The sequence below is a fragment of the Periplaneta americana genome, chromosome 9 (assembly GCF_040183065.1).
Source record: "Periplaneta americana isolate PAMFEO1 chromosome 9, P.americana_PAMFEO1_priV1, whole genome shotgun sequence".
In the NCBI taxonomy this organism is placed as follows: domain Eukaryota; kingdom Metazoa; phylum Arthropoda; class Insecta; order Blattodea; family Blattidae; genus Periplaneta; species Periplaneta americana.
The window spans coordinates 170,688,611-170,708,009 of NC_091125.1; the positions used below are offsets into that span (position 1 = coordinate 170,688,611).

The window sequence follows — 19,399 nt, forward strand, 5'->3', positions numbered from 1 at the left end:
TCCTCCAGCCTCTCAGTAATTGTGTTTAGAAATATAAGAATTGGATGAGTGCAACTTTGTAATGAAATTTGTAAGTGTAGGATTTATGGATAGAAAAAGAAACCACTTCTCATTTAAGGAATGTAATTCATGAAGCATTTTAGAAATATAATTTGTTTGGTATTGTAAATCTGTAACAGAGTGACACAAAAAGAAAATAGTAATAAACTTGTGGAACTGATTAAGGTTTTTGGGCTGTTTTGTCAACTCCGCCATTAAAAGATTTATTTGGAGCCAGTGTCTTTACAACAACTTTTACAAGTTCCACAATGTGAGAAGGAATTCTAAATTTAAGACTTTTAAAATTTGATACTTCTGAAAATTTCGATCTTCTCTGTATTCTGAAACTAATGATAATCTGCACGATATGAGGAAGAGGTAACTTGAACATGTCTGCTTGTTAATGAGCGAAAGGTCCCCATTTGATGACTGTGAGGGACTTCCGGATTTTCTGATGTGCCACAAATTAGGGCTGAAGTGTGTAGGGTTATTATAATGTGTCAGAAGATTATGTAAATAATATAATAAAAAGCTAAGGAAATTAATTTAATGAAGTAGACTGTTTACATCAGAGGGAGGTGTCTTAAGGACTCTATAAAGTAAAGATAGCCGCGTCAATAGTGACAAGATTTCATGTTTACAGAAATGTATTTCTTTATCTGAACGGTTCGTTGCTAGGAGAACTTGGCGTTACACGAATTAACGTGCAGTTGAGCTGTTTGACGTTATTTCGCACAGGTTTGCAAAGCTTTCAGGAAGCTGCACGTAGCCCCAACATCTCTCTTTTTTGCCTCTGACTATCCTGTCCTCTTAATGCGGTTTTCTTTGAACTGCCACAGATATTTATTGCACAATATTCCTGTTTGAATTTCTTTCTAGCCAAATTATACCATATTAAGTGTTGGTGCAAGCTTTGAGATTGCATACCTCTGACTAGGCACATTTTCTGCGAACCATGTTGTAAACTTTCTTTGTAGATATAAAATCACTCAGACTTCGGGAGCTGAAGTGCAATGTCACAGATATACTTCCCCTTTGTACTTCATGTAATGAAAAGCGAAAAGTATAAACTACTTAAGGAAAGTTAAGGAAAGTGATAAACTAAAATTATTCTAAACTAAAATGTTTTCAGTTGTAAAATTAGTTTTAACATGCTGTCACTTGTTAGTTTGTGTGTAACCAGCAGTGCCATTTAATTTTTACTAAATCTTACTTCCTTGTCTTAAAGCGTTCCAATTTTTGTTTCCAAATTGGTTATGATTCAGATATTATTTGGAAAAATGTTCAGTGAAGATAGATTAATTGAAGGGTTTGCCGGAAAAAGGGCGTATACGCCATTATGGTGAATTGAGATACAGGCAATCTAAGATTTTAAAACGCACCTGAATAAAATGTTATACAGATAGTGAACAAAATTATACATTAAATTAAAAATCTTAGCGAGTATAAATGTTTTGTAGCATTTAGGCAATTTATATTATTAAATTTCCTTATATTTGTACCATATAAAACTTCGGTCTATAAGCCCTTTATCCATATAATGATTTGCTTAGGGGATTTAATGTAGATTTCAGATTTAAATTTCACACGGAATTGAAACAAAGATACATTTTATGACATTTATTATCTACTTCTAAAGTAATTTACATTATTTCAGATATACTGAGTAGACATTAAGTACGCAAAGCAAAATCTCTGAATATAACAGAAAAAGAAAAATCTCCATTTTGTGTGAACATAAATAAATAAAATTGATTCTTTGTATAATCCTGATAACAATAAGCCCAAAAATCTCAATATTGTAACAAATCTCTTTATAGAACATAAAATATTTCCGTCTGAATCAATGAGTTTCATAAGTTTGTTTACTCTTAAAGCAAGGACAATAATGAAGATAAAAAGCAGTCAAAGGAAACAACTGGACTGACTAAATTGAACTATATATATTTGCATAGTCTCTACCAAGAGAAAACACACAGTACAGTATGCGGTAACGCGCAGCACTAGCTCTACTTGCAGACTGACTGACCAAATCGCGCACGCACGCAGCCCTGTCCTGCAGGTATGTACAGTACAATCAAAACAAAATTTCGCTACTATAATTAGCGAATTATTCACTACATTTTAAACCGTTTTCCCGAAGAAGGGCGTAGAGGTCTATCCGCCTTTCTTCCGGCAAACCCCTCAATTGTAAGAACAACTTCACTACAGTACCTGAAATTCATTAAAGCACCTACATTCTGTGACTATACTTTTATAATAATGAACCAAAATTACTTGAAATAGGTAGAATGATATCAAAACTTGTTTAGAATTTCGTAATCGTAAGTTAAATCTAAGGGCTGAATACCTCACTGAGGATCTTGAAGTATATGGACACTATTTTCAATACTGACAAGCAGGAATTAACTCAAAGGATATTGCACTTCAGACTTTGCTATATGTAATGTCTATTGAGAGTGGAAATGCATAGTAACAGAAAGTATGCCTATAGTGTGATATTTTCCCACGAACCAGCGCTGTCGAATGTGTTTCTTCCTTTCAGAAGACTTGTGAAGCAGGCTCTTGCACCACATTGTAGAGCATTGTGTTGCTAACAGATACTGTTGTCGGCCTTGGTGGTTTGAAGGTGAGCTTGCATGTGCCTGCAACTCCTCTCTCTGAATGTCTATGTAGTTTTCTTGCAGATGCTACCTTCCACTCCAGTGAGATGAGTTTGTGCATCCTTGGTTAAGGATTGGTGTGCCTTGTACCAATGCATAGAATTAGATGTGCATCACCACAGCATTTGTCGGTGTGTAAAACTACACAAGGGTTTATAGTATTTTACTAAAGTACGTGAAAATTTAATACAATGCCTTCACATCTTGATTGTTGCCTTACAAATAAGTTGATTGGTTGTTTTCCAGTGCCAGGCATTTGACAGTTTGCCACTGACTTTTCTCGATTGATCTCGGAATAATATCTACTTATGTATCTCATACAGTAGTCACCAGGGGTGAATGCTAGTCACGAAAGTTAGGCTTGCTCTTTTATTCATAGGGGAAGATGGGAGGATGTAATAATTCATAATTAATAAAAATAATCAGACCCACATAAATAATTTATTTATAATTATAAAATCATTATGAGTCATGGGTCATATTCGCTTATCAGATGTAGAAGTTCGATATGATATAACAAACATGGCCAACAAAACAGTTTATTTAGTTTTTTTCGACCCTGCCAACCAATGAATATTGCTGTATTGAGCTGCACTGAACGAGCGCACATATTCTCTATAATGTCTGTCTTCTCTTGAATAGTCCTTCGGGAAAACGGATTTAATAATATTTCAGTAACACACAATTCCGAACTCATTGCAATACTTCAAATTAGTGTTTAAGAATTAATAATACATGCACCAGCTAACACAATAATTACATTGGACTCACAAATCACAGCACATTCCCGCTGTCAATACTGCTGTCTGTGTAACGTTAAATAGTCGTTGGTGTAGCTCTCGGACCAGAGCTTCAATCAACACATAACAGAAGCATGTGCGCCTAGGATGAACTAAGGAGGAAAGCACTTGCGCGCGCATCATATTCTCGCTGTTTCTACGTCTTTCCTGTAGCTCCGAGAAATGAGCAAGCGTTGCGATACTTGCGGTGTGCAACTGGGGATGGTATTACGCCTATACAATATTCCAAAAATCAAAATAAATTTTAATATACATAATCCCATTTTGAGAAATACACATTTTTCGAAAATATTGGGCTTGCACAGCAAGCGTAGCATGCCCTGAGAAATCGCCCCTGGTGGTCACCAAGCATTGTTGCATATAGACAACCTGTTGATGAGGGCCATTTTGAATTGACTACATGTTGACATCAGTTAGGGAGGTGTTGAGAACAGAATAATGATGGTCTGGAACAGAATTTTGTCTCCCTCATAAATTTGGGGCAATTTTTACAAGACAATAATTTATAGATAATAAAAAGTATGATTTTATATCATCTTGGACAAAAAGAATGACCAGCTGCCTTGCACTATGTCCCCTTTGGGAGACTTTGGTTGATTTTGTGAGCGCTTAGGTTTACATGTCAACGAATTTCTTATGCAATACTCCGCTCTGTTTTACTTTACTTTTGTTTGTTGCTTTTTTTTTGTCTCTTCATAGGTCAAGCATTATACGACTAAAATAATGTATAACAAAAATATATGCAAGGAGTAAATTAGGTGCGAAATAAATATCCTTTCACTAGTCTTGTGAACGAGATGCTTCCTGAAAGTGGACTTAGACAAGTTCACGCTACAGGAAATCGGTAATTTTTTGTGTTGAAGACTACATGTTGAGTCCTGAAGAATTAAAAAATGCAAAAATAAGTGCAGTGAATAGTACCATTAAAAAAATCACGCTCCTTGGCACATTCTTTATAAAAGAAAAATATAGTTTTTGAAAACATGTTCAAAGATTATAAATAGGAAAACCACAAGCATTGTTCCATACTTTTACTCACCTGGTATAATAGTAATATAATATAAAATAAATTTTTTTTTTCTAATGGTAGGTTTACATGATAGCATTAACCTAAGCAACCTTGAAAAAAAAAACCAGATTAATAAAAATTCATATAACATTGCAAACTACTAGAATTACATAATATGGATATAAAAAACAGTTATATTATCTTTGTGAGATTCACTGAGGATAAGAATCGGTTATCATTTTATTCTGGCTTCCCAGTAGTGATCCCATACTGTTCTGCATGACAATGTTTGAGATATCTAAAAAATAGTCAAATATTTGTGGATAATTTCTTTCGTACACATACTCTCAAAATGTAAAAAATATAAAAATTCTAATTAAATCACAACTATGAAAAACTTCACTGTATTTCATTGAATATCTCAAAACAAACTTTGTGTGGGTTATCAGGTTCATACACCACGCCACAGAATTGTAGGCAATAAATTTTGTTTAGGGGTTCCCTGATGCTTAGAAATTAAATCATTGATTCCTCCAAAGTATAAAATATTGAGAGAGACTATCTAAGTAACAAATTCTGCCTTAAAATTAACCCACTAAAGATGTGGAATTTGACAAAACCAAAGTAACAGAATCCTGGAAAGTCTTCAGTCGAGGCATTGGAAGTCAACCAAACAACCAATCAATCAAGTTGGCAGTAGAGCATTAGACTGTAGAAGAATTGCCCAATTGGCTACTAGGTGTAAGGGTTTCCAGCGAAGCTTTTTGGGATGCACAGACTGACTTACGTGACAGCAGCTGTAATTCTTCACTTCTGATGCATGGACTTCATACTGCAGGCTTGATATCTCTGTCAGTGCCACACACTAATGCCTTCATACCTCGCTCAGTCCTGTAGTTTGCATGATTTTCTTCTGAACATGCTAGTGAGAATGAAGTAGAACTCCAGGAACACCCCGCTGATGTGATAAGCCCCGAGAGTGAAATGAGATTCCTTGATGCCAGAGATTGAATTAACCGATGAAACATGAGATCTTGAAGGCTTTTGATTTCAGGAGTTGCTGGAGCCTGGACCATTGTGGTGTAATGTTGTACCTGTTGAGCAGCTGAAAACTATTCATTTCAGAAGATGAATGGCACAAATTTTTGAATAGATGGTGGTTGTAAATAAAGCAAACATGGTATCAGTACAACTTTGTTATACTTGTACACTTAATTTTAATACTTTATTCCCATTGTTTATTTGAAAGTATCGGCAATCCACCAGTTGGCCGACAAACTTATCAAGCAACCGACTAATCAGGAAACTGAACCAATTCAACCAAACAACCAACCCAATTCAAGCTGACAACTGACCTGTCTAATCCATTAACCAACCCTGTGACTAGCCCAATCCGACTCCATGACAGACTCAGTCGAACCGAATAGCTAATCGAATCCAACTCAACATCCAACTCGTTGTCTGACCCAGTTGAAGGGTTTCAAGACTGTCTCACAATATTAAGAAATTAAGATAAGAATTAATCACACCTCCTTATATTAATCTGCCTTGTAGAATAACTGTATGCTTAACTGCTGAAGGCTGCAGTTGTTAGATTAAGTCTGGCAGCATATGGATTTAACTCTTCGCAGTTGAACTTAAACCTTGAATATCTCCGAAACTATTTCATGTGGATTAGTCGTGTTTGGTTTGAAACTTTCATTTTAACCCAGTGACCAATCCAATGCAATCCATTTCCAACCTAAAGACTGGCCCAACCCAACAACCAACCGAATGACTAATTTTTTTTTATTTTAGTAGATTATTTTACGACGCTTTATCAGCATCTTCGGTTATTTAGCGCCTGAATGAGATGAAGGTGATAATGCCGGTGAAATGAATCCGGGGTCCAGCACCGAAAGTTACCCAGCATTTGCTCATATTGGGTTGAGGGAAAACCCCGGAAAAACTTCAATCAGGTAACTTGCCCTGACCGAGAATCGAACCCGGGCCACCTGGTTTCGCGGCCAGACGTGCTAACCGCTACTCCACAGGTGTGGTGGACGTGACTAATTTAATTCAACCCAACAATTAATCAAATGCTGATACAATCCAACTCAAAAACCAATTTATTGATTCATTTCAACCCAACTAACAACTCAATGGTTGACCAAATTCAACACAATCCAATGACTGATTCAAGCCAACCCTACAACCAATGTAATGACTCATCTAATCCAACTGGAAGTCTGATTCAGTCCAACTCAATCACCAGTCCAGTCCAACCCAACGACTAATCGAGTCCAAGCAAATGTCTTCTCCACTGTATGTTGTGCCAAAAATTCCTGTCCATAGCTTCATCATCACTTAGTCCTTTTCTCTGCATGCTGCATCGAACCCCATCCAACCAACATTCTCGTGGTCTACCCCTTCCTCTTGTCCCTTCTGCTGTCCAATTCAGTATCTTCCATGGTATTCTGTTCTCAGTCATCCGTTTTAAATGCCCATGCCAACTCAAACGTTTTCCTTCTATTGTCTCTAAAATATTTTTGTCCACCTGCATAATTTCCCTGATTATATTATTTTGGATTTTATCGTTTCTTGATATTCTTGCTGACCTCTTTAAAAAATCCATTTCCATTACTAACCATTAATTTCTCGGCTTGTAGTCTGTTCACTGTCCATGTTTCTGCCACATATAATAAAGTGCTTTGTTGCAGTGTCTTAAAAATTAATTTTATAGTGCAGTGCAAAATATTTCTACTCAATAACATTGAATTCATCATTTCAATAATTCTCCTACCATCAATTAATTTTCCTTCAGTGTCTAAATTTGTCGTTGCGTTTTTCTCCAAAATTGAACCAAGGTAATTAAAACTTTCAACATTTTTTATTTTTTTTTCCTGTGTTACACATTAAGTGTTCACCCATACCTAAAGTCAAACATTCAGTTTTCTCGAAATTTATCTGTAAAACTTTCCCAGACATGTTCAAACATTTTTAACAAGAGCCAGAACAGGTCACATTGTCACTCAATTGTACCTACACCGATTTCACATTTCTGATAATCCTACTTGTCTGTGGTGTAATAATCATGATGAAGATCTGGAACACATTCTTCTATACTGTCCATCCATAAACCACAAAAGAAATAAATTAAAATCATCAGTACCAGTTGCAGAAGACACAGCCCTGCGGTATATATTGACTACACCCCAACTCTGGCTACTAGCAACAGGCATCTATAATGAACACCGATCAAAATACCCCTCATTTCTCGTGAAAAACAACAACTGAATAGACTACAGTGGACTATAGAGGACTTTATGTTGTCAGCAAACAGCTGGATACATTAAGAATATTGATTGGTATTTATCTGTAATCCCCACTTTTCATATTTTGTATATTTATTTATTATTCCAATAATATTCTGATTAATTCAATCTCCAACCTAACAAGCAACCCAATTTAAACCAATGACCAGCCCAATCAAGGGCAGAGACGAATCCAATTCAGTCCAATCAGACCAATAAATCAACCTAATTCATTCGACTGAATGACTGACCAGATAGCTGACAACTTATTAAAAACAACTGAGGTTCTGACCCTGATATATCTAGTGAGGTTTGTGTTGGCCCAACAGCAGCAAGACAAGCCTTCTCTGAGTACACTCTGCTTCTTATATCATCAGATTGCCTCAGTACTTTCAAAATGTCTGTGTATGAAGGTTCTTTTCTGGGAATAAGTTGTATACATCCAGGGCTCAGACTGGAGGAAGCTACACGCATTGTGAAGTGGATTCGTTGTTGCAGGCCTTCTCGCTGATCTGCTACCTGCTGCAGCTGCCGGCCATCTGCTGCCTTGAGTACGGCTCCAAGATACGCAAGGGCTGCAGAGCGTTGCTCAGAGTGCAGGTGGCTGATCCGTCAATGCATGTCGGTGTGACTGCAGCTCTCACTGTGGGAACAAACAGACATTTCATATAGTTGACAAAACACTTTCACTATTTGACATTTCGGAATATGTATGATAAGACTTTCTTGTGTTAAATTTCAACGTACCTTGAATAATTTCGAGGGAAAAATTGTTCCGGAGCCGGGTATCGAACCCGGGACCTTTGGTTTAACGTTGCTTGACAGTTGTCAGCCCACTTTGAGGTCTGTGGATATAGAGGGAAAAATTGGACCGGTGTCGGTTAGAGTTCCCGAGTAGCTCAGTGGTAGAGCGTTGGTACGTTAAACCAAAGGTCCCGGTTCGATACCCGGCTCCGGAACAATTTTTCCCTCGAAATTATTCAAATCAACTTTACAGGGAGTTATACCTGAAATCTTGATTTCTTCAACGTACCTTGTTTACATGTTTCGACCTATCTATGGGTCATCTTCAGAACTGGTCGTTGTTGGTGTTGGCGCCTCTTGTTTCCTGTGAGGGTGCGTTCGTAGTGTAGAGTCAAAGAGTGTATGTGTTTTGATTCAACAGGATTACAACGAAGAACTAAACACAGTCAAATACATAGCACAAGAAAACGGATACAACCGCAACATACTTACTTACTTACAAATGGCTTTTAAGGAACCCGAAGGTTCATTGCCGCCCTCACATAAGCCCGCCATCGGTCCCTATCCTGTGCAAGATTAATCCAGTTTCTATCATCATATCACACCTCCCTCAAATCCATTTTAATATTATCCTCCCATCTACGCCTCGTACTCCCTAAAGGTATTTTTCCCTCCGGTCTCCCAACTAACACTCTATATGCATTTCTGGATTCGCCCATACGTGCTACATGCCCTGCCCATCTCAAACGTCTGGATTTAATGTTCCTAATTATGTCAGGTGAAGAATACAATGCGTGCAGTTCTGCGATGTGTAACTTCCTCCATTTTCCTGTAACTTCATCCCTCTTAGCCCCAAATATTTTCCTAAGCACCTTATTCTCAAACACCCTTAACCTATGTTCCTCTCTCAGAGTGAGAGTCCAAGTTTCACAACCATACAGAACAATCGGTAATATAACTGTTTTATAAATTCTAACTTTCAGATTTTTGGACAGCAGACTGGATGATAAGAGCTTCTCAACCGAATAATAACACGCATTTTCCCATATTTATTCTGCGTTTAATTTCCTCCCGAGTGTCATTTATATTTGTTACTTTTGCTCCAAGATATTTGAATTTTTCCACCTCTTCGAAGGATAAATCTCCAATTTTTATATTTCCATTTCGTACAATATTCTGGTCACGAGACATAATCATATACTTTGTCTTTTCGGGATTTACTTCCAAACTGATCGCTTTACTTGCTTCCAGTAAAATTCCACCGTAATAGACAAAATAATACGCAAGACAAAGCATAACCACAAAAAACAGAAGAATACAACACAAACACAAGAACACAAAAAATACATCACACTAACATACGAAAACAAAAACACACATAAAATTGCAACCTCATTCAAGAAATTAAATTACAACATCCCATACAGAACAAATAACACTCTACAAAAACATCTCAACACACAAACAACACAAACAAACAAATGCAACCACATAGGCGTATACAAACTCAAATGTAACACCTGCAACAACTTCTGCATAGGACAGACAGGCAGATCGTTTCAAACACGTTACAAAGAACACATCACAGCCATAACAAAATTACAAAACACCTCCGCATTTGCAGAACACATCACAAATGCCAACCACACCTACAGAGACATCAACACAGACATGGAAATACTGCACATCCAACCAAAAAGCCAGAAACTCAACACACTAGAACAATATGAAATATACAGACACACGAAAACACACCCCAACGATATTCTCAACACACAACTCAGTTTCAAAACACATACACTCTTTGACTCTACACTACGAACGCACCCACACAGGAAACAAGAGGCGCCAAGACCAACAACGACTAGTTCCGAAGATGACCCAAAATAGGTTGAAACATGTAAATAAGGTACGTTAGAATTTAACACAAGAAAGTCTTATCATACATATTCCGAAGTGATACATTGTTAAAAGTTGTGTAATCAAGATGTATATTTGACATTAGTGAAATAGTACAAGTGCTGATTTCCATGGGAAAGATTTGGAGAAATCGTGTTTCTTTTCACTCTTAGAGCTGCAATAAACACTTCATACACAGCATGGAATAAATTTTGTTACGTCCTTATTTTGTTTTAATTGTATTGTATTGTCTTTTAGTTTCGCTCTTTCAAGCATGCTGCGGTTTGGATAATTCTGCTGTGGTGACGGTGGTGTTCGTTCTTCTAGAATTTAGCTGTCATCTCCAGGAGCATACTAGAGGTGATATCCTGTAATGCATTTATTATGTGTAGACGCTGATCTTAACGTGTAAGATATCCTCTGAGGTCTGGAATGGTTCACTGGATACTTGGTGTGGGACATTCGGTATGAATGCATTTCATTATATTTCACTTGAAATGCTCTGGTATGGTTTCATTCTTGCAGACTTCACTATTATAAAAGCGATAATAAATCACTTCTCTTCCAGGAATGTTTGTTTCTTTGGTATTAATGCGACAATGCAAGAACACCAAAGAAATATTGAGCATGACATCCACCGTCTGTGTTGTATGTTGAATTCTATTTTCGTAACTTCAAATTTTTCTTACTGAAGGGAGTAAAGTCGTGGAATGAATTTCTACTTCTCTTGTCTTTCCTTTCTTAACACAAATTGTACTTTAAAATTCCACACAGGTTACTGCAAATTGTGAGGTGAAGGAAATTCAGTGTACAACATGGACTGAAGCTGTAAATAAAGCAATAGTTGGGTTGTGCATACTTGCAGGCCTTCTCGGTGTTTACGTACTTGACGAAGCAAGCCCGTATGGCGCTCATACTCATTCAAGAGAGCTGTGTGTCCCTGTACGAGGGACTCATCACTGTTGCAAGGTTTCAGGTTCTGCTTTGCGCCACTTTTGTTCTCTTGCTTTTGCGCTTCTTATTTTGCCAGAAGTAGAATATTGTAATGCAGCAAGAACTGGAACTCGAAAATTTAAAGAAAATTGTTATCTAAAGAAATTATTTGATTTTTAGACACTTTTTTCTTCTTCCTAAGTGATAGTAGGGGTTATGCACTGTATTTGCAACCATTATAAACGTCTGGTTGCAATTCTGGAATCTAAATTATTAGTTTATCTTTATTTTATATGCTGATAAGTAGGGCCCAAATTTTTTTTTGACCCAAAATTTATTTTAAAATTATCAGTAATTTACGCTAAGGTTTAAAGGAAGTAAGCTGAAGTTTAAGAAAAGTATGTTGTTAAATGAAGCCATTCTTACAATGATAAATTATTTAGACATAGTGACACTTTTTATAGTATATTTTTCTCTTTTGTGATAATAAATTAGTAATTTCCTCGTATTGAGTTTTAATAAAATAATGAAAGTGTGATCTTAAGAGAAGTTCTGAATTGCAATGTTCTCAATATGTCTTGGATACGAATCTCGAATTTTGTTTTTAGTTGCCATGTGGCAATAAGCAGTATGTTTTTCTTTCTTCCTTACAAGGCTTCTGATTCAATAAACATGACCCCGTAAAGTAAGAACTAAACCCCATGAAATAAAAAGTACCTGTAATTAAAAAAAAAAAAAAACGAAATTGACTATATATTTTCATTAATTTTTTGTCGTTTTTAAATTCTCTAACCGTTTCCAAAGTTTTCCCCACATATTACTTAAATATTTTGTAATAAAATGGAAACGAAAGTGCTACCTCGTTTGCTGTCACAGTACATTACTGTGAACTTAGGGAGACCATCAGAAGTAATTGAACATCTTTTGTCTACCGAAACATGGAGAAGCAAGTTTCCTTAAAGTGACTTGCTTTGGAAGATTTTATTTAGACATGGTCAGTTTGGGCGCATTTAATTAAATCTGATAAAAAGTGCAAATAAATTTTTCTTACTGGAAATATTTTAGCAACTGAATGACATTGTTTGTACATAGTATTGACTCTTCCGCCTAAGTACATAGTTGAGTGCTTTGCTGGGAGGAGAAATTAAATCTTAAATAATTTTATTGCGTTCATTAGCAACATGAAACTGTAATTTTCGCTGTTACGATTTGTTCATGTCTCTACAGTGCGAAATAATGGTAAGATTAACGTACACTTATCTTTATTGAGGATGTTAACATTGAAAAAACATGGGTTTAATATTGAAGTTTTGGTTAAAAAATTTATAAGTGCATTTATTATGTATGTTAATAGAACAGAATATGATCTGAATATTGATATTGCAAGTTTAAAAATAACTGAAATGTGTACAAAAAAAAGAGAGAGAAAATTTGAAAATGGCATAGAATAACAAAAATGTACGAGTAGTTTCAGAATGTGGGGAGCATAAACAGAATTTGTAAATACAAATCAGAGATGCCATATTATCGAAATCCACACCCTGCCAAAGTTTATTCCAGTATGACACACTGTTAGCCTGTTGTCCTCATGATTTGGTTAGAGTGTCAACATCCCATGCATTTCTCTACGATCTTCATTTTCGCTGTCTTATACAGAAATGTTCAGCCTTTCCAGTCAGTCCAGCAATATGTGTTCCTGCATATAGAATGAAGTACAGTCACATCTGACCTGCTACTTCAGCTCAGACGCCAAAGAAAGAATAAGAAGGAAAAGAGAATTTGTAGTGGTAGTTTGTGAGATATGTCTTGCTGGTTGCTCTGCTTGTTGATAGATTCCTGTGGGCGACTCTGGTTCTGCAGGTGGGCGAGAGATGTCTCATCAGTGGCTTACGCTTGAGCTGTGAACCAAGGAATGTATGATGGTTCTGTTTTGCAGGCATTCTCCCTGATTCCTTTCCTGGGCAATCAAATGAAAGACGTTTTGAGCAGGATTCGGGAGGGCACCCGTGCTGTAGTTGAAGCCATTGTAGCATTTTCAAGATTCAAGGTGCCTTAATACTTATCACAGCTTTTGGTGAGGTGATTCACTGACTGGCTTTTGTTACTGTGTTGAGTGACTGCTGGTTTGTTGGGGTTAACATCAACCTCAGGGAGCTGCCTAGCTTTACATTATTCTTTCTCACCAGTAGAGGACATGCTTTTGGGATCACTGATACGCTCGGATGGAAGTTAATGATGTGAAATTAAGTATAACAGAGCCAAATTATACAACGCTCAAAGATTGCTGAGTTATTGGCGAAGAAAGTGTTGGTCAGCCACGTTACTTGTTAATCTATCTTCTCACTGCTACCAACTAGGTATAGTAGCTTCAAGCTTACGCACCAGGTGGTAATAGCTATGCAGAGTTCAGAACTGTCTAGACTCTAAGACAGGCCTGCACAAGGTTTGCGCTCTCCGTGCCATCTCTCAGCTCATGAGCGGAATGCAGATATTAGCTGCGCTCTGTATAAGGGTGGACTGGAAGAAGGGGTGATCTCGTACAAAGTATACATAAAAGGAAGTACTATTACGAGTGTTTATGAAATGAATTCCCGTTCATTGTTTGCAGAACTATCTTGGACTATTATTAATTAATAAAAAAATAGGCCTATTTATTTTACTAAATAATAGAAATTCTATAGCTACGGTACTTAAATGTACAATATCATTTTGTTATATTTTTATTTATCAGTACATCAAAACGAGGTTTTATGCTGTTGGCAGCTGAAAGGAACAGTAGCCTACTGATCGTAATGAAACATCAGTTACAGATGTTCGATGTCTGCCTTTATTAAAGTTGATTATAGAAAACAGTTGCTCACAAATATAAATGTTGAGCCAAACATAGCAATCATTTTCACAGCCAGCCTGTGTAGTCGTGGATATTATTGCTAATGTTTAGTCTTGTAAAACTCAACCAGGCTAGTAGTATTATTCAAATGATCTTTAGCCCTTAGGTCACATTGAAGATCAATAAGTTCGAGCTGTAAGTCGTTAAATGTTATGTTCCGTCTTTTAGATTCCTCCATACTGTACTGTAGCAGTAGGTAAGCAACGTGAAACAGTTACTGAGAATAGGCCTACACACTGCACTCCACTAGATAACTGAGTGGTCGTTTCCTTCTCCTCTACCTATAGCAAGGCTATGTCATTCTGACGTATCTTCCTCTCCATTTCAGCTAACCGAAGACTACATGAACTCTCTTTCTGTATTATTGATACCTTTGCATACCTTTCATAATGATAATAAATAATAATAGTCGAAATTAAAAGAATTGCTTTAGCTAAATCTTCATTAATAAGAAAACAGTTATTGACTTGCTTCCACATAAACCTAAAAAAAAATATATATATATATCCGAAGTGTATTATTATATGGAAGCTAAATTTGAAAAAATTGGAAATAAGAAAATCATTTAGAAGTCACAGAAATCTGGATCTGACACTGAATAATAGAAATCAAAATTGATAAATGTTAAAATGAGTCTAAAGAAGAATTAAAAATCAGCTGGAGAGATAAAGCGTAAGATATTGAGGTTTTAAAAGGGTGAATGAAAAGGAATGAAGAAATTACAGAAAATAAAAATAGAATTAATTGGCCATACTACCAGGCATAACACAGTTTAATTAATATATTGAAGATGAAAATACTGGACTAGAAAGGAAGAGAAATACTGAGAAGAAAATAAAAATATGTTTAGGAGAAGGAAATACAACAACATGACGAATTCAAAGGAACAGCAGAGGAAAGAGAAAATGGTTGAGGTGACAAGGAGAAGCCTTGAGAATTGGAATTCACGAAGACAGTTTGTATGGAACATAAAAGAAACGCATTCATGATAATTAATTACAACAATAATTCTAAACATGAAACATCTTTGCAGGAAGGAAACAAAATATGTAAAAAAGTTTCGAACTCATGATCTCTCCGTTATCATTTCAGCATTTAAGTTTGGAGCTAACAGATGTAGTGGGAAGAAGTAAATACATTAAAGAAGAAGTGGCAGACTATAACTTTCTCTGCCAATAACGTGGAAACGTTTAAGTGTTGTGCGATTTGGTTTTGCTATTATTCATTTTACGCCCGGCTCATTCTTATCAGACACCTTGAATTAAATTTTTACTATGTTTTCTGATGCTTTGTTTAAATTTCAGTTTTCATCTTCTTTGTGGGAGAGTTTTCATCTCCTATGAGAGGACGCACTAAGCCCGTATCCTGGATTTGTATTCTACTAATCATTAGCAGGAATTCTCGTTTTCTGGGGTCAGCACGACAATAAGCCTTCACCTAAGACAACATAATACAGGATATTGTATTGGCAACGAAGAAATAGCATTATATTTGACTTTTATACAGCGTCAGAGCTGTACGTCTTCAACTAACGAGACTTAAGAGTGGATTTGTATTTGTTTTTTTTTTCTGTCCCCCCCCCTCCCCGATTTCTTACCAGAGATTATAATCTCATAATGTTACCTTGGTGGTCTCTTGGTTTTGCAGTACCATAATTTTATTTTCCACTTTAATTTGTTACTTTTGTTTTAATTTCATTAAATTTGTAGTTAAAATCTTTATTGACTCGTTTGTTTATTTTAATTATGATGGAGTATGTGCAGTTAAGCCATGGTTTGTTGAAGAAGTAATTTAATAATCCATGTTGAATCTTTCGTACACTACTTTTAACAGTAGAATATAAATATCGCAATTGATTAAATGACGATCTTACTCATGTTAATTGTGTAAGCATGTGCCGCTTACAAAGACATCTCAACACACAAACAACACAAACAAATAAATACAACCACCCAGGCGTATACAAACTCACATGCAATAGTTGCGACAGTTTCTACATTGGACAGACAGGCAGATCATTCCAAACAAAGAACACATTAAAGCAATAACCAGAGGACACAATAGATCTACATAACTAATGCTAACCAGACATACAATAACATAAATACAGACATGGAAATCCTACACATACAACCCAAAAACCAAAAAGTCAACACACTAGAACAATATGAAATATACAGACACACTAAAACACACCCTGATCAAATTCTCAACACACAGATCAATTTCAGTACACACACACTATTTGACACCACATTTCAACACTTTTCAACAATCGAACGCACCCACACAACAGGCAGTGAAGTTCGAGATGATGCCGAGATTTAGTAGGCTCTGAGGATGGTGTGAAGAAGCACCGAAACAGCTGTAAGCCGCACATGCTTACACAATTAACACGAGTAAGATATCCATTTAATCAATTATTTGTAATTTAATAGTTCACTTAAAGAACGCTGTAATGAATGAATTCATTCATTCATTATTAGCACTACAGCCCATGAAGGGCCTGGGCTTCCTTAATCAGTAGAAACCATTCATCTCTATCTTGAGCCCGTTGTCTCCATCTCTTGCATCCAACTCTCCGCAGATCATCCTCCACATCCTGAAGCCACCTCAGCCTTGGTCTTCTCTCTTCCTTAATCCTCCTGGGTGTCCATATAATGCCCGTTTAGGTAGTCGGCCTTCTGGCATACGTTCAAGATGTCCCAACCATCTAAGTCTGCCTTTCTTAATGAAGGAAACTATACTCGGCTCTCCATACAGTTCCGTTAGTTCTTTATTTGTTCTACTTCTAAAGTGACCATTTTCAAAATGGGGACCATATATCTTTCTCAGGACTTTTCTTTCCCAAACTGCTAGCATATTTTCATTATCTATTGTTAAAACGCAAGCTTCGCTAGCATATGAAACCACTGGTCTTAGAATAGTTTTATAAATTATTTTCTTTGCAGATCTGGATAATGAACCGAGTTTAAATAGTTTTCCAAGCCCAAACAGGCACCTATTACCGGCCATTATTCTTGTCTTTATTTCTGAGGATATATCATTGTTTGTAATCATTGTACCTAAATATTTAAAACTTGTACAATTTTCAAAATTATGCTGATGAAAGACCACATTGTCCTACTTCTGTACCTCTCTTCTGGATGTTTTCATATACTTGGTTTTTCTTTCATTTATTTCCAAACCAAGCTTTCTCGCTTCTTCCTCAAATTCTTGTAGTGACCCTGATAGTGCTGCCTTTGTTCTTGCAATTATGGCCACATCATCTGTATACGCTAGATGTTGGGTTAAGCGATTGTATATCGTACCTCCAGGGTTTGTTTTGATGGCTCTAATTGCTTAATGAATTACTTCACTATTTGAAAAAGAAACGCACAAATAAACAATCATATTAAGTGTCAATAGACAAAAATGCATCATTCCCCTTATAGCAAAGACCTGTTACTTGTGAAAAGAATGGCCTACAGAGTCGTGCTTTTAAATCTTTTTGATGTATGGGTAAAGAAATGGAAGAAATCTTGAAGGAAAGGAGGATGTATAAACAAAATTTCAATTAATGTTTCGATATGGCAGAAATTTAATTCATTGTGTCTGAGGAAAAGTGTCATACTCTGCATGTGGAGGCACTTCGTAATAATCGTCGAAATGGTGGCTTGTATGAAATATTAACTTATCTTTCTCCAGTTAAGATGATAATATGTATCTTGGGCTTGTGGCGTTGGCAGCGTGCGGACTCTCGCGACGAGATTGCAGGCCAGTCATTTCTTTGTGTGTATTAATTACATGATGTTTGTTAGGAAGGAAAAACTTTGTCATGAGCTTTGTTTGTGGGAGTTGAAGATTCTGCTGAGGGAATGATTTACACATTAAGTATCTTGGCTTGTTCAGCTGTGCTGGTCATTGTTACAGATGCATTGATTTGCCGATTGCATGCTTAGAGTGCTTTTGTGTTTTACTATAGCATTTGCGACAACTTTCACCTTGAAGACCCACTTTCAAATCGTGGCAATCCCAAGGCTCAGTCTGTGATGATAATGATGATGTCCCGGTAGTTTTCTCAGAGTTCTCTAGTTTTTTTTTTTTTATCATCCATTATTCCTCAGCAATTCATTAGGTATTTTCTGCATCATTAATACAAAGAGCAAGATGAAACTACTCCATTTTGTTTTATTCTAAGACACAAACACCGCATGTTTTCTGGATGAAATGTATGCAGTTGTCTGAAATCAGGAAGAAGCAGCAGCTTTAGTTCAGTGAAGATGTTTCACTGTGTTTTGTAGTGGGCAGTAACAGAATTCTCATAATTAGTATTTAAGAGATATTTTTCCAGGTAATATTCAAAGGTAGAGTAATGATTGTGCAAGTCTTGTAACTTAGTGAGTATGTCTCATATTCTTTGTTTGCAGTGTAGGTAATAGTCATCATCATGCAGTGTTATTATGTATTTCTTGTGGTTCCCATATTAGCAATTCTCGGTGTCGTGTCTGAAAGCTAATGTGGAATACTAATGCAGTGGATGTGACAAGAGGGCACTTTTGAATTAGATTGCCGGTCCGGTTTAGTTTCTGATTCTGTGTTGAATGGTGACTTCATGGAGGCAGTGAATGCTTGCAGCAAGATATTGTCACGCCAGGGCTGTTTGCTGTTAGTCACAAATGTGCTTTACAAATGTATCCTGCCAACATTTAACCTCAATTCTTAACATTTTGTCTGAAGTACCCTCTTTAGTTTCTTCTCCTCTCGATTATCCTTTCCTCTTTCCTATTCAGTGTCTCATTCCTTTTCTTCGTTTCCTCTCTTCCGTCTCTCCTCTTTTTCTTCGTTTTTTCATTTCCTTTCTTCTTCGTCTCTCCTCTCCATTTCATCTCGTTCATCCTCGTTTCCTCTCCTTTTTCTTCATTTTCTCTCTTCTCCATTTCCTTTTTTTCTTAATTCCTGCTGTCTTCTTCATTTTCTCTCTTTTCTTCATTTTCTCTCTTCTCCATTTCCTTTTTTTCTTAATTCCTGCTGTCTTCTTCATTTTCTCTCTTTTCTTCGTTTTCTCTCTTTTTTCTTTGTTCCCTCTCCTATTTCTTCGTTTCCCCATTTTTCTCCATTTCATCTCTTTTTTTCGTCGTTTCTTCTCT

General features: G+C 36.4%; 1 protein-coding gene across 5 annotated transcripts in view; it reads left to right on the forward strand.

The window, feature by feature from the left end:
* LOC138706734 (ATP-binding cassette sub-family C member 5-like) overlaps window positions 1–19,399 on the forward strand; it is a 110,278-nt gene that overhangs the window by 29,373 nt on the left and 61,506 nt on the right. For 2 of the 5 annotated variants that reach the window (XM_069836367.1, XM_069836370.1), the window contains exon 10: window positions 8,303–8,404. The exons of 2 other annotated variants lie outside the window; for them this stretch is intronic. In XM_069836367.1, coding sequence (XP_069692468.1) covers window positions 8,303–8,404 — 102 coding nt within the window. Of the gene's footprint in view, window positions 1–8,302; window positions 8,405–13,316; window positions 13,428–19,399 lie in introns of all 5 variants that reach the window. One more of the 5 variants, XM_069836368.1, reaches the window with a different exon arrangement.